The 16,150-nt window shown below is 36.2% G+C and overlaps 2 protein-coding genes across 13 annotated transcripts in view; both read right to left on the bottom strand.

Annotated features, from left to right (window-relative positions):
* The window catches only part of C4H4orf50 (chromosome 4 C4orf50 homolog), a 78,834-nt gene extending 73,728 nt beyond the window's left edge, over positions 1 to 5,106 (bottom strand). For 7 of the 11 annotated variants that reach the window (XM_054066445.1, XM_054066446.1, XM_054066447.1 and 4 more), the window contains exons 1-3: positions 4,770 to 5,106; positions 2,891 to 3,030; positions 479 to 617 (exon numbers count right to left, since the gene is read on the bottom strand). In XM_054066445.1, the coding sequence (XP_053922420.1) occupies positions 479 to 617; positions 2,891 to 3,030; positions 4,770 to 4,946 (456 nt within the window). In that variant the 5' untranslated portion in view covers positions 4,947 to 5,106. The remainder of the gene's footprint in view (positions 1 to 478; positions 618 to 2,890; positions 3,031 to 4,769) is intronic. The other 4 variants (XM_054066453.1, XM_054066454.1, XM_054066455.1 and 1 more) reach the window with 2 other exon arrangements.
* A 1,476-nt stretch (positions 5,107 to 6,582) lies between these two features.
* JAKMIP1 (janus kinase and microtubule interacting protein 1) overlaps positions 6,583 to 16,150 on the bottom strand; it is a 148,891-nt gene continuing 139,323 nt past the window's right edge. Inside the window, exons 22-24 of one of the 2 annotated variants that reach the window (XM_054066456.1) lie at positions 10,837 to 10,902; positions 8,901 to 8,945; positions 6,583 to 6,746 (exon numbers count right to left, since the gene is read on the bottom strand). In XM_054066456.1, coding sequence (XP_053922431.1) covers positions 6,714 to 6,746; positions 8,901 to 8,945; positions 10,837 to 10,902 — 144 coding nt within the window. In that variant the 3' untranslated portion in view covers positions 6,583 to 6,713. Of the gene's footprint in view, positions 6,747 to 8,900; positions 8,977 to 10,836; positions 10,903 to 16,150 lie in introns of both variants that reach the window. The other variant, XM_054066457.1, reaches the window with a different exon arrangement.

The following is a 16,150-nucleotide window of genomic DNA, read 5'->3' as shown; positions in this document are numbered from 1 at the left end:
GGGGCCCCACTTGAAAATGTGTGAGCAACTCAAGAGTCAGATGATGGGATGAGCAGCTGCATTTTATACAGAAAACAGGCTGTCAAAGCTGTGTTATGCTGTTTTACCACACCTGGCAGGGAATGAAAAAAGCCTCACCTTTATTATTGGTCCAGAAAGATAAAGTCTGACTTATGGAAAAGGACTATGCTGAGTGGGATCTGGGGAGAAAGAAGGGAGTGGCAGCCATATATTCCAAAGATTAAAGGTCTCAATGAGAGGAGCAATGGCAGACCTATCAAAAACATTAGAGGAATACAAAGTGGGAGAAAAAGACCAAAAACTTCTCCCAATTCCTTCTAATTCCATTTTATAAAAGAGAAAGGCCAAGATGATTTATTGCTTAAAAACAGACAGGTCACTGGAGATGAGATTGACTTATAAATTATTACTGCAAAGAGAAGCTAAACTAGGTCACTTGAAACAATATCCTCCTCACCAAGTTGACCAGGTCCTCCTGAATGTCTTGCAGTTTCCCTTTAACACGCAAATTTGCATTTTCAACTCGCTGCAGCTTCCCATTTAGTTGATCAATCATCACAAGAATTGTTCTGTGTGACAGCTCCAGCTCTTTCATCCTGTGATATTGAGAATGAAGATCTTTGCTAAATACCACACAGCACAGTTCCAGATGGATAAGCAGTCATCAGCAATGCATCAATTTATCCTTATTTTTCCATTTTTCTCCCAACAATAAAATAGTAACAAATAGTTGATCCCTAATAACAAATAATTCTTAACAATAGTCAGGGGTTTCCACATCATGCCGGAGACTCTCAAAACTGTTAAAGGCAATGTTCATTTTGTCTCTTGATGACTTAATATGAAAACCATAAGCAAGCACATTTGCAAGATTAATGGCTACTGAAGCTTGGTGCAGTATACAAAATAAGAACTTACCATAAAGATAACCACAATTCTTTGGTCTCTACATGTTTCTGATCTTAGGATTTTGCTAAGTTCACGGTTAGCAAATTCAAATTTTATGATGATGGTAAATGCAAATGCTTCCCATCAAAATTAAGATTATAGGTGACTTATGATAACCACGTTTTACTGACTGAAGGCAAAACATCTTATTTGTAACATCTCACAGTGGGTACTGAAAACTATAATGCATAACTACTGTGTATACAAAGCTGGATTTTGACAAAACACAGTTTTTCTGTACCTGTTGCTATTAAAATAGTAGTGTAAAATGATGTGATGTGATTACTATACACAGAAGGAACATCTAAAATAATCTTATGAAAACAAGCTTCGTGTTTTCCTTAAAGTTATCCTTCACTTTTGAGCTTATGCATTAAAATTTTCGCAGTACTTTATAAAGTTTTGAACTCCAAAACATCTTCTTCTTGTTAGGGAATTTTGTTTACCAGTCTCTCGTCTCCTGTGGCAGGTACTAATACCTCCTTTTCTCTCATCTCAGAGATGAACACATTACCCCTTGCACCTCTCAGGATTGTGCTTCTTCCTTGAATTTCTTCATTCAACTTTCAACAGTCTTCCACTTGGCTCCCCTGCTCATTTCTATCTTCCACCTACGTCTTACTGCTCCTACCTGCCAAACTGCTAGCTCCATCCCAGCAAAAGTATCATACCTGCATTCAAAAATCTCACATACAAGCCTATTTCATAAGTAACATGATTAAGGTAGAATACACATTATTAAATCAGTATTCATGTATGAAGGTGAACCTTACAAGGTCCTCCCCACCGCAGGCTCTGCACAGTGCAGTCTAATACTGATATCAAAGGAAAGGGGGCCGTATCAGCCCAAAACTGACTCTGCTTCTCTGTTCCTTTTCAGTAGTTCTGCGTTCCACATTGTATCTCGTCTCATATGTATGTGTTTCAGCCACAAGAAATTTAGGCATGGGGTCACTTTTCTTTCTAGTGGCTACTCAAGATCCCTGAAAATAGGCTTCCTATATCCCAGGCAAGTTTCAGCAGGTCATCTCCTCTCTTTGAACTGTTCTCTCATACTTTGTTTACATTTTAATTAAAACTCTTCCCATCTTCTGAAATCTTTGCTGAAACAAGCCTATCCCTAGAAAACCTTCTATTTCAAAACCAGATTATTATTAGTAGTAGTATTAGTATTAGTATCGGTATTGGTATTGGTATTAGTATTAGTATTAGTATTAGCATTAGCATTAGCATTAGTAGTATTATTTTGACAAAAAGCCCATTATTAAATAATTTCTGGCCAAACTCCTTGAAGAATCAAAGCGAATAAGAAATGATATGAACAATTCTTTTGAAAGCCATTTGTTTTCTATCCTTTTCATTATTTGGCTCTGTTTAGAACAGTGCAGTTGCTGACCATTAAAAACTTGATCTTTTTATTCTAGTCAACCACATAATTTATGCGTAATGGCACCTTTAGCTACTGTAATGACTAGCATTAACATGCAAAACAAGGAACTTTTTTTGCAACTCAAAATTCCAAACTAACTTTAGGTTTAAAGGAATGGGGTATATTTTACAAGGAAAATTTTTAAGAATTAAAATATTTTTTTTAAAGAATTCTATATCCTGAAAAACTGTCTAGTCATTTGATTTAAATTAAATTATATATTAAGTATTAAATTAAATAGTAAATTACAAGATTTTAGACCATTCTGTGAATCTGATTTAAATAAAACCCCAAAACTGAGTATTAGATTTCTGTTCTGACAGCTACACAAAACACTTACACGTGCATCTTATCAGCCACCCCAAAAAACACAGGAAGTCTTCCTTTTTGTTCGTTTTGCATGTATCATTTGACAGCCAGTACATAGGGCAAAGGGAAGCATTCATTTGTCACATGACATTTATTCTGAATGCAAAAAGCCCTTTTATTTACCTGTTTCTTAGGAAAGAATCCAACTCTAGAGTACCTTTCAGTTTTTGCTCTGAGTTTTCCAGTTCTTTTATTCTGAGGTTCAAATTCTCTTCTCCAGCACTGTTTACTTGTCCATCAGGTCTGCTTGCATCTTCTAATTCCTGGAAAATCCAGGAAGTATCAATTCGAACATTTAAATTCAGGCTATCAAATCCTTCATTACTGGGTATTTTAATACAGTAACAAAATTCTTGTTCTTTCCCAGATGAAAGATCCATTATGAAAAAAACCCACCAAATTCTTAGGTTCTAAATGTACTGCAGTCTAAGCCTGCAATAAGAGAATAAGCCTCTGATGATCAAATGAACAGTCCTTAGTAATTCTGAGCACATTTATTATTTATGAGACAGTCTCATTTCACTAGCCCCAAAGTAACTCAGCATATATGAAAGGAGCTGCAGTTCACAACGTGAAATCCCCAGAAAAGATTAAAGTAGTCTAATTCATGAAGGAATTAGGCATCAAAGTTCTGAATAGAAGATAATTACCTGCTAAATAGAGCAGTTCATAAAATTGAGCATGTTTATCACAAAAAAAGATACTAATTTTGGATAAATGTATCATATATTTTTATTGTTTCAAGACATAAGATTAAAAAAGAATGTTTTCTATTCAAAAGATAATATATGACTATTTCAGAGAAACATTCAGTATATTTAACTGGTATTTTGGAATTCTGCATTCAGTATTTTGCTTAAAAGCCTGCTTCATATCTAACAGGTTATGAAACCATGACTAGATCTATAACTGGAATTCAACCACTGGGCTTGGACCTATTCTCTAGGAAACAATGTAATTACTTTTTTTTTCTTTTTAGTATGCTGAACCTACAGAGCAAAGACTAAGACATAAGTAATTTTTTTTTTTGACACTGAAAAGCATAAAATCACTGCAAAAAGAATAAACAAACAGTTCTTCTCTTCCTGCCCCATGTTTTGATACACACTATTCGAACACACGGTGAATTACATAAAATTATTTTTTGGCCCACTGTATCACTCACTGGCCTTATGTCAGCCACACAAGGACATAGAGTTGCAAAGATTCAGTTGTTCCTTAGGCCCTTGAGAAGCCAGGACACTTAAAAGCTACAAGTGTGACAAGACAAATGTTGTATAAATCCATACAGACAATGAAATTCAAATCACTTTGTGATCTTCTCTAGATCTACCAAACCCAGTGTCTTCTCAGAGACCACTGATCCCTAAGACCTGTAAATATAACCATGGCCTGTATTATCTCCCAAATCAAACAGTATCTTTGATTTTGAGCTCCTTGAGACCTTAAATTTTCTCTGTATTTATTATTTGTAAAGTCAACAGACATCCCTCTCTCTGACAATGGGCATCCCTGAATACCACTGCAAAAGGAATATATAGTAACAGTGTACATTGTTACTCTGTTCATTGATAATATACAGTGGAAGCGAAATTAATGATCTGGGTGACACTTTCAACTGTGCCCCAGCCTAACATCCAACTCACAAATTGTAAAAAATAAAATTCTGAGTTGTATATTTTGCAGAAAGTAGCCAACAGATAAAAGCAGTGAGGATGGACCAGGCAGGAAATAAGCTGACAAAATCATTACACTGATTTCTGCTCACGTATTTCTATTACAACTTATTGTTTTAAAGTGCGCCCCTATGCATAGTAAGACTGGAATGATATACTCAGTTTTCCAAAACTAGAAAATCTTCTAGCTCAGCACAGAATAAAAACATCATGAATGTCATGGAAAATGTCACCCAGATCAGCCAGTTTCTTTGAGAAAATTGTGACATGCAAATTATGACAAAACAAAACACATTAAAAAATTAAGAAAATTAAACTGCTCATACCTTTTCTGCTTTGTAACAAGACCATCTCCTGTCTCTGCAGTGCACATACTGTTGCAGCCATATGCTCTGATCATCCCATGTTTGTGCTACTTCAAAGCAGTGATGAGCAAAACTATGTATATGAGAAGAGTGTTTCTTTGCCAAGTGAATCAGACTTCGCAATTTCTGTTCCTTCATCAGCACCTGTTTTGGTTATCTCAAGCTCTGTTTATCTCCAGTTATGGTCCAGTAATGCCAAAACTCTTCCTTTTCCAGGGAAGACATCATTTTCCACATTCTGCCACCATACCACTAAAAGTTTTCACTAAAACATGAAAAATCTCTGTTTGAAAACAGATTCTTTAAATGTTTGTTCCATTTGAACAACACACTGTCAGCAACACATTCTTTTAGGGATCAAGTTTCCAGACTTCTGCATGATCCTTGTTTCCAATTTAAATTGTGCTTTGTACAAGGAAACAGGGTTATTCAGATGAGTGTATCAAACATGAGCCACAGTTTGCTGCGTCAGACTGAATTAATCTTGTGGAGTGCCTCAGTTGCTTCAGCAGGTAAATGATCTTGCCTGGTGTTTCTTTGTGAAGAATACATTTCTGGTCTTACTTCAGAGCCTAAAAATTACCTGAAAAAACTGCCTTCTTTTGAGGCCGATTCCTGTACCTTCAATAGTGAGATATTCAGTTGCTATGAAAAATCTTTTCCTCAGGTTTCTTTGTGCTGCCTTGATTATTCTTTGCTTTATGTTATTTTTTTTCAATCGTAAATTCCACTTTATTTGATGTATTATCATAGCCATCTTAATTAGCTGTACATTCACGTTAGAGTTCAGTGTGTCCATGGGAGACGATTTGTCTCTCTGCAGCTTTCTATGTAGTCCTTTTAACACAAAGATGATGTTCAAGAAAATGCGAGGGAGGAGAAAGTTATCTTTAGATATTGTGCTCTGAATACTTTCAGCTTGCCTTAACATTCCAGAAATAATTAAAATTATGTATTTCTTCATAATGCCTTTCCAGCTCTGAAACAACAATTCACTTTTCCCTGTTTGAAAGAAAAGCCTAACATTTTTGAATTTTCTAACTATCTTGAACAATTCTTTTAAACTTTTATTTTCTAAATCTATGCTTCACTCAAAACTTTTCTTGTAGTCCAGGTGGTCAGTGTCCTTGAATCTGTTTATCTGTCTCTAGTGGCTGAGGTTGTGCCATTTTTGCTTCCTGGTAGCTAAGATTCTTCTATTTCACCTGGGAGGATGCCACGATTTCCAAGTATTTACTTCCAACTATTTCTCTGAGTATTACATTCTTCTACATACATTCTTCTACATGTAGCTCTTACACAGTTCAATGTTTTCTTAGTTCAGTCTACCATCTTGCCTTTCTCCAAAACTCATCTCTTCTCCATCTGTGGATTTCCAACTTATGAATTTAAAATTAATTTTACCAATGTAGGGTTGTAAATCTCTATTTGTTTTCCAACTTTGAACAGTTTTTTTTTTCCTTGTCACCTATTTATTATAGAGAACTTATTGTCAAACACTTAGCTTTTTCATATAGCCATTAAAAACGAGATTCTGTGTTTCTGGGTGAAATGCAAACCACGTTTGTTGAAAGCATGCAGTATGGAGACGAAGATCTCAGTACTGTAAGAAAGCCATTTGGTAGATAACAGTTCACATAGCAGCCAGTAATTGCACTTGTATTTTTTCCAGTGTTTGATTGGTGTGAGAGTGTAAATGCTGTTTAGATTTTTTTCAGTGTTTATGATGTGCTGGTCCTTATTTGATTATCAAATCATTCCAGCTTGAAGCTATGCCTTTTAAAAAATCTCTAATTTAAAATTCAAATATTTTGCAGTTTCAAGTACTACGCAAACAAATTTATGAAAAGAATGCACCAATTTAAAGCTGCTTAATATAAATTTTCCGTATTTTTGCACGTGGACTCAGCTATTAAATCCATAAGTTCTTTTAATAGCCTGTACACAAAACGAAAACAGAAAAACAAAAACAACAACAAAAAATTGAAAAGACTGCTGAGCTTTAGACAGATAACACTCATTTAGAAATAAGTGTTGGCATCCAGCTCTAAATCCACAGACATCACAATCTCTCTCTAAAGTTTATTACCTTCAGAATAACAAGAACCAAAATTACCATTGGTAAACCACCTAGTTTGCCTTGAAATAAAGAACAACATTTAAGAGGCCAGTTACAGTTAAGTCTCATAAAATAGGCTTTGCTATGTTATGTTACTCAGAGATAGATTCACCTCTGGCAAGATGGGTTAAAGAAAACTGCCCTCCACACTAGCACAGCAATACGACATGCACAGCTGGAAGCTTGTATATAACGCGTAAGACTTGAACCTCTAAACATGTTTTGAAGTAACAATATTTCAAAGTATTTTAAAAGAGGTGAGCTTATAGAATGTTTATAGAGCATCCCTAAACTTGGCCATCATACTTTTCACAGTGTCTGGTTTTAAACATTTTTAGGTGTTGGCACCTCTAACAAGGACTTAGTAAAAAGGCTGGATAAAACTGCAAAGGCAATAGTTTGGTGACTTCCCTTTAATGTTACCTTTTCAAATTTACATTAACCAAAATATCATCTGTCCTTTCTGATCTCCACCGAATAGAAAAATTTATCACAAAGTGTGGTAAGGTGTATAGCACACCAAAAGACTTAGACATCTCTACAAGCTCAATTTTAAACAAAATAAAGGAAATCTCAAAATGAAAATATTGCTTAATTTCAACTAATTTCCAGCAACCAAAAGAAAGCTATAGCACTTCTAACAAATCACTAAAACCCTTCGATTACATTCCACCCATTTGGATCTGCCATCACATTATTGCACAATAGAAAGCATATGCAACAATGACAGTAATGAAAGACCAGAGCTAGTTCCAAAAAGCATGAATGGAAAGATGACAGCTGAGTTTACTAGAACCTAAAGAAACCCCCAAAAGAGCTTAGAATAATAAGGTCTTATTTTTCAATAGTACTTGTGATCTGGGCAAAAGAAAATACTGATTCAATCTTAATGTAATGTAAATATAATAGGGGTTTAGGTGACTACTGTCATCATGCTTCTTTATCATACAGTACTTGATAGCAGATTCTAAGGGATTGATTAATTGCATCTCCAACTATAAGGAGATTCCATGAACATAATTCACACCAGATTCCAAAGAAGAAAAAAACTTGGAAAAATTGCCAAAGTAAAAACACTGCGTATTTTCAGTTAAAAAAAACCCCAACCAACCAACCAACCAAAAACCAATTACAGTAATAAAAAGCCTGTGTAAATATTCAATAGTTTTAAACCATAGCTTAATCCTCTAACAGATAGGTTGTTGAGTTACCATCTTTACTGAAAGGCAGTGTGCCACTTGCATTGCTCCAGGGAAGAGGGCTAGGACCCATTTTCTAACTTTTGTTTCCCTCTTGCTTTGCAGGAAAGGTGAGCACTGCCACTATAGCTCCTGCTACAGCTGAAGAAATTTACTCTGAAAGGATCAGGACACTGTGGAAAGGATAGTGGGAATCGTGGTAGTGTCTCAAGGGAGAGACATGGAGGTTTCTTATCCTCACCCTTTCCATGTTGCACGGGCACATGGAAGGTCAGCCACACTGCAATCTTCACATCACCTCCATGTGATGTTTCCTAAGTTATTTCATGGCTTCAAGGATCTTGAGGAAGTAAAATTAATTCCCTTTTTGCATGAGTGCTGATGCTTACAGGGCTTTTTAGAAAACAAAACTGAAAACCAGTGCTCACCACCTCTCCATCCAGTATGACAGAAGGTAGGATCCTACAGCAATACCTGAACTTTTAGACAAAATGTACCTGCTCTGCAGAATTGAAAAGGACCTACTGCAGTTAAGGCAGTCAGTATCTTAGAATGCAAAATCATTTCTCGTTCAAAATGCAGTGACTTTCTGCAGAAGTCTAGGAAGGCAACTAAAGGCATCCAGGTCAAATTTTACAGGTGACACTTCCTTTCTGCACAAGCAAAACCAGAAAACCTTCCCCCATGGTTCCAGGTCTCAGAAAGACAATTCGCAAAACATGGCAAAACCTAGGAATTAAAAATTGAGTAGAAAGAAATATAAATAATACCAACCACACATCTTGTCTCAGTTGTGTCATCAAGGCCACAGAATGAATGCTAGTGAAAAAAACAAAAAAAGGAACAAAAACTATAACATAAGATCAAAAGAAAACGAGGAAAAAAGAAAAGAAAAAAGATGTAAGATATGCAATAAGAAATCCAATGGCATTACAGCAGTTAGTCTTACATCAATATTAACTGAGTTGATCTGAAAGAGAAATAGTGTACACCAATCTTACTCAAAAACGGGCATCTGGGTGCAAAATTCAAAATTTGAGGGCAGCTTTGCAAATGGTAACATTTGTGATTTATGTAACTTCAGAAATATTAGGCTTGGCTTTGTGACTTGGTTAAGCAAGTACTTATAATTACACACCTGGAAGTGTTGCTGAACCAAGACTCATCAAGCCAAGGGCACAAACTATATGCAACTTAAATGGTAGAAAACCATTTATGAGAAAAGCATGACATTTAAACAGCACTTGTTCTTCATGTATCAACTCATAAAATAAAATCAAGACTACATAATTCTGCACTCACTGACATATTAAACACTCTGAAGAACAATTAACTAGAAGTATATCATTCATTGGTACTCTGACACACACTTGTCCTTCAGGTAGTCAAATTCAGAATGGGATCTCAAGGAAAAATATCTCAAGGAAAAAAAAAATCAAATAAAATACAGATAGAAGGAAGCTCTCCACCTATCCAGGAGTTGAAGGATAACAGAAAACACTTAAGCTTTTGTGAGGTCTCCTGCTAATGTAATGTTAAGGCAAAGGGAATGCTAATCATTTTAATTCATTATCAGCTTTCTGCTAAGCTTGTGTTTAAGCTGTTTTTTTTCCAACACTTTTGCCCACCCATTGCACTTATGAACCAGCACAGATAAGGCTAACTTCCATTTTCAAAATTAGCCTTCTGTCTAATCCAATACCTACTCTGTAAATGGCAATGGCAATGCATTAAAGGCTTACATTTTGGCAATGGCAACTTCTAGTGATTCTAATGTTTTAGAATACGTGGATAAACACTATTATTTGCAATAAGTATTGTGTAGAGATATCACCTATCTCTCAAGGTTTCTCTGCCTTGTGGAGAGAACTGAAGCATCTTTGACACCATTGCCTTTTAGGCAGAAACTTCAATAACTTCTCCATTCAGCCCCGCAGCAGGTTTATGTAGGATAAGGTACCCTACGTACCAGGGAAAATGAACCTGAGATGATGTGACTCATCTTGGGATCTAGACATTGATTTAGCAAAAGCAACATAACTAAGACATTTTGCTAGGGCTTAGAGAAAGCCCCATTGTCAGCCTATACGCTGCAGAACAGCCTAAATTCCACAGATCTGGGTAACACTTGAGCCCATACTCCAGGAACCTTGTGCCTTCTCTTGCTTGGGACCACAGTGACCCGAATATATTTGCTGTCTTAAGCCTCAATCAGTGTTTCTTCAAAAGAGGAGAAAATTAGGATCCAAGGTATTAATTTGGAACTTGTTTCTGTCTTAAAGCAAGAAATATCTTTTGTTTGCAGTGTTTGTCACATGCACCTCATTTACTTTGTCTTAATTTTCAATATTTGCAAGTTTTGCAAAGCAATATTATCCAAAGAACAGAGCTGAGCTAACCTATTCTGTCAAACAGAAACAATCTTTATTTTGTTTCTTGGTCTAAACTACAGCAATTCCTCCCCCCTTCCAGTCTAACACATTTCCAGACCCCCTGATTTGTTTCTGTACTTCACAGGAAATGCAGATATAAATTTTGAGCAAATTAGGGAGACATTAATTCCATGCAACAATGACTTACACTCAAATTTTACCTCGTTTTAAAATAGATTCCATGATTTTAGGTTACATACCATCAATGTCAATGCAAGAGAGAAAAATAAGTTAGTATGGAAAAAAAAGACATTGGCATTGTCGAGGCATTTCTTTACCTTTTCCTCAATTTCTTTGAGTTGTCTCTTTTGAAATTCTATTTTATCTTCTAGTTCTCGAATTCTCTGGAACAGAAAAAGCAAACCAGACATTATTACATCTAATTTGAAAAGTAAATGTACCAAAAAGGTAAGAAATAGATTAAAAATTAAAAGAACAAATGCCTATCTTTAATGTAATACTTCCTTTACAGTTATATTAGGCATATCCGTGGCAATATTGCCCCATGTTTTCAGGAAATCAAAGCATTTTAAAGAAGCTGAACATTCAGAACATCATGTTTACTATCAGGAAGTCTAACCATCACCACTCACTAATCATAATTTTATCATATACACACAGACAATTCCAGTTGGTATCAAAATCCTTAGAAGTGCAACATTTTCTCTGCAACTGCCAGAGGTTTTTCTACCTACCTTTGACAGTCAGTAGATTATAAAATTAATTTTCATTTTAGCTCTCTATTTTTCTTTCTTATAAAACATAACCATGCTTCTGGCATAGTCACTCAATACCAGAAAAACAAAGCACACATTTTTCAGACCATCACCAAGACACCACCCAGATATTCAGCTCCATCCTATTACTACAGCCACCTCCCACCAGTCAGAGGGAATGTCTCCTTCACCATAGCTCTCTGTATTTGAAGAATTTTTCTTGTTCAGTTCCACAAATATGACTGTTATCCATATATCCAATCTCATTTCTGTTCCCTCATTTCTTCTCTATAAACTATGTTGCTTTTTTCTTTTTCTGGGCATCTACATTAAGAACATGCCTTTAATTACTCTTTTAGTATATCACACTTGCTACAGATGAAGTTGGTTCATAAATGTTTTTCTTTTTAATAAACAGAAACCTGGAATTTCCTACTAACAGTCATTGGAAATCAAGCAGCAACTTTAAAGCTTTTTTTCAGGATTAACTACCTGTACTTTGCCTGGCCTACAAAAGCGAAAGTTATTAAGAGTTCCTAAGCTTTGAAAGAGAAAATATCATCCAGTCTAATTTCTATGTATAGCCCAATAAAATTATGTAGTAGCTGGTGCAACAGTCCCATATATTTTATTATTCCCAAATTGATTTGAACAATAATATTTTGTTCAAAACAACATCCAGTCATTATTTATAAATCTTTGCGATCAACTGATCTGGATAATCAATTACAAGCATTCAGTTCAAAGACCCCAAATAATGGGAAATGTCCCACACTCATGGTAAGCTGGGACAGTTGCAGCAAGGCAGCGGCTGGTCCAATGACCTTTTTCTGTTAGTTTCGACAACTACAGAGCTTGGCTTAAGCATTTCAAACCTAACCTGGAGTTACCCCTAAGATGAGGTACATCCAGCCCTGCAGATCACCTTGCCTACACGAACAAGTCTCCACACCAATACTGCAGATGAGTCACAAACAATAGTTTAGTTATTATTGCTGCTGTTTTAAAGTAAAAGATTTTGCTTGAATGACTGTTTTGAACACCGTGCAGTCAGACTAAGTCAGTCAAACCTTCCACCTATCATTGCTCAGACACTTCATCTACTCCCCTTCTCTCAAGTAACCATCTTCATATACTGCATGTACAAAAGTATTACAATCACTGTAAAAAGCCACAGGATGAGAAGCAGGCAGATGTAATCACCTTTGAAATCTCTGGTCCATCAGGTTACACTCCTGTTTCTCACTCATTTTAGTTATCCTGATTACTACTCACAACCACAACCCAGAGATGTGTGACAGAACTCAATTTTTTGGGGTTCCTGTTATGCTCTATGATAAAATTTGACCATGGTGAGAAAAGTCGAGAGAAGTTATATTTTTAAATGCCATTTTCAGCTTCCAGATTTGTCATGTGAGATATTTTTCAGCATCTGCTGAGAACTCACCTTCAGAAAAAAAGGAAAATAAAAAAGCCTCCAAGCATCTGGTGGCTTTCTAACCTTAGGCTTTACAGGAAGTGTTATTTTATAAAAGAACAAGTTAATTAGAAGAAGGCATGATTTTTCAGATTGGGGAATTCTGTTAATTAAGTAAAAATTGAGCCGTTATTATTCCCTTATGAATTTTTAATCTTTTCAAAGATTACAGCTATCCCACTATTCTCTCCAGCTATTTAGAACAACTCTGAAAAAAGGTCTGAGGCTTCTGTTTTCCAATTCCCACCCATAACCCATCATAATTGTTAAATTTTGTTAGGCGAAAGATAGAGAATAGTTTTAAGGTGATGAAATATACACTTTCCTAAAAATCAGTTTAAGTACAAAGACAACGTAGGAATTGAAAGGAATAACCATAGAGTTGAATTTCTTAGCAGTGAAAGCAGTAGCAGAAGTCTACAAAAGGTTCTCAAAACAACTAGATTTATGTCAGTAAAGCAGATACAGACAGGGTAGATACAGTCTGTAGAGCAGATATCCACATGTAGGCATGTGTATATGCAGATCTGTTCCAGACTTGCCACGTAAGAATAGTTTGTTGAAGATAGGTGACGAGTGTTTAAATAGCTGGTATTCCCTTGTATGAGTGGAAATCACAACAACAGCAGACATGCTGCAAATAAGATTCTGTAACCAGCATCTTGACTACAGAAATGAAGAGTTCAAACCTAGAGATGTCAGAATTCATTCTAAAACACAGCCATGGGCTGAAATTTTCCATCAGGTATCAAAGGTTGGCTTGGTTTACTTCTAGTTGTTTACTTGCTTTCCCTTTGAGTATTGTAGGGAGGATTGTCCAGGAGGATGAAGTGGGTGTAGCTATTCCCATCAATATCCTCTGACTGCACAGGGTGCGTACTAGAAGACAACCAGTCTAGCTCTGCTATTTATATATCCTGAAAAATCTGATTTAACTCATTCACTTCCGTTTAACTGCAGTCATGGCCATATATATATATATATGTATATATAGATGGATGCAACATACTGGCAGGAAAAAACAGATTTACATCTGCATACAGTATTTAACACACACAAATAATTCTTTTCCCCCATTGTATCTGCATTTACAGTATTATCTTGATCACATAAAGACAGAGATCTCCAAAATATGACTTTAAAAATACGTGCAATAATCCTAGCTTTAACGAAAAAAAGTAGCTTCTAGGAGTAGCATGAGATGTTCCTCAGTTAAAGGTTATAGGAGGAAGTAACACAAAAATTAAACATACTAATTAAAACCAAAGGCAGAACTGCTTGAGAGTCAGAGTAGACATATACAACTTTATAGAATCATAGAATGGTTTGGGTTGGAAGAGACCCTAAACATAATCTAGTTCCAAGCTTCCTGCCATAAACTGGGACACCTTCCACCAGATCTGGGTGCTCAAAGCCTCACCCAGTCTGGCCTTGAACACTTTATCTACTGCTCCTTTCATTTGCAAGAATTAGCAATCAAGAAGCTGTAGACTTACACTCAGGTTTTGAAAATTTGATTAAATGCTTCCAGTGAACTCTGATTTGTTTGTTTGCAAAAGCATTACCGTAACAACAAACCACGCATAACTATTTTATTGTTATCAGAAAATTCTACCTGCTCTAATGTTTCAGCACGTAAATTGATGATGAGTAAGCTAAGCTTTTTCTGCTGTGTCATATAGAGTTCTAACAGCTGTGCTACAAAAGATGCATCCAGTTCTAACCTTGACAAGACTGTCAGGAATCTTGCAGGGTAAATCGAGTACATTTTCAGCGGCACAAAAGGCTATGCAAGGAAGAATCAAAATCTACCATATCTTGCTATCAAGACATTGAGAAGTCTTTGTTGAGAAGAAAGACACAGGTCATTCTTTTGTTTATTCTCATTTTATAAGATGGGAGGGATAGAAGACACGGATAAATAATCCAAAACCAGCACAGTTAGGATTAGGGACAAAGTGGAGCAGTGTTCTTCTGGGTTCTAGTAATTTCTCTGTTCCTACAGTTAGCAGCTGCCCCTTAGTCACATGAGTGCACCTTTTCAGGACCGGCAGGGTTCATGAGAATAACACTGTGTTGTCAAATCATCAGGCCATACAAAGGAATTACTGTAGGCACACAAAGAGCTGCAGTCAGACAAAAATAGTGCAATGAGAATGCAAGCATGAAAGAGAAGAGTGCAAACATTAGGGACATGGATTCTTAACACTACCGCGCCCACATTCAAAGCCAACCTGCCAAAATAATGAATACTAATTTTTCATTGATTTTATTACAATAGCAGATAAAACCTCACAAAACTTCTGGATGATGGATGGGTAGATTTGTGAATATTCCCTGTTACTATTTTTGCCTGCATGAAGGTCCACTGACTTTTGGAAGAGAGGTTGGATGAGCATGAGTTTCAGCATGGCAGGCACTTGACAATGATCCTTCCAGTAGCAATGAAGTTTTCTGCCACTTCTGAGCAAGGGCTTGCAGGCAGTCAGCAAGCAGCTGGGGCTGAAAGGCACCTACTGCTGTCCTGAGTTAACAGCAGATGGCTCTGCTGGCCAAGCTGTGGCTGGAATAGTAACTTCATCTCTGTTAGGAATGAGGCTGCACTTTGAAATCCATTTGCATTGCCAGACAGTTACAGAAAAAAGATATTAAAGATGTACAACATATTCTTTACTTATTACTTAACTGCAATTTCAACAGACTTTCAAGTTCCACTACAATCTTTTTCTCAATAACAGTTATGTATGTGCTATATATACAAAGTTACATGGCACAACCATAACCCTAATGGACAGCCTAAAAATCCTAGCAATTAAGTTCAAGGGAGAACATCAGAATGTTAAGGCAGCTAAAGTATACATTTCTTTTAGAAGTCTACCATGCAAAGACAGGCATATGACTGAAAGTCTGCTAAAGCACCCCTAACAGGGCACAATTTACAACATCACTGAACAGAGCTGTAAAATGTAAGTTTACTATCAGTCATTTCCAATTGTATAAATTATGTTCACTGACTGCAGAGATTATATAAAACCAGTGCTTGGAGATCTACCAAACAAAAGGGGCATTCAAATTGAAATTCACATTTTTCTCAGCAGAAGATTCCTAATGTGCAGAAGATTCCTCCTAAATGCTCAAACCACTTAGCTCCTTTCAGTTCACAAAGAGGTCATCTTTCTGGGAAACAGGATATATATATTGAAATGGAATTATCCACTTAAGTAATTACTTCACTTCAGTAAACTCGGATGGCAAATGCCTCTAGTGTGTATCTGAAGTTCAGATTCAACTCCTCCCTTCTGAGGTAACAGAGACATGAAACACCAACGTGGCACTACATATTATTCATCCCGGCAGTTCTGACCTTCCTCCAGAAAGGGGAGTCTCCAAGTTTGCATG

This window comes from Cuculus canorus, chromosome 4, assembly GCF_017976375.1.
Source record: "Cuculus canorus isolate bCucCan1 chromosome 4, bCucCan1.pri, whole genome shotgun sequence".
In the NCBI taxonomy this organism is placed as follows: domain Eukaryota; kingdom Metazoa; phylum Chordata; class Aves; order Cuculiformes; family Cuculidae; genus Cuculus; species Cuculus canorus.
The sequence above is the reverse complement of the archived record's forward strand: the minus strand, read 5'-3'. Positions and strand labels throughout refer to the sequence as shown.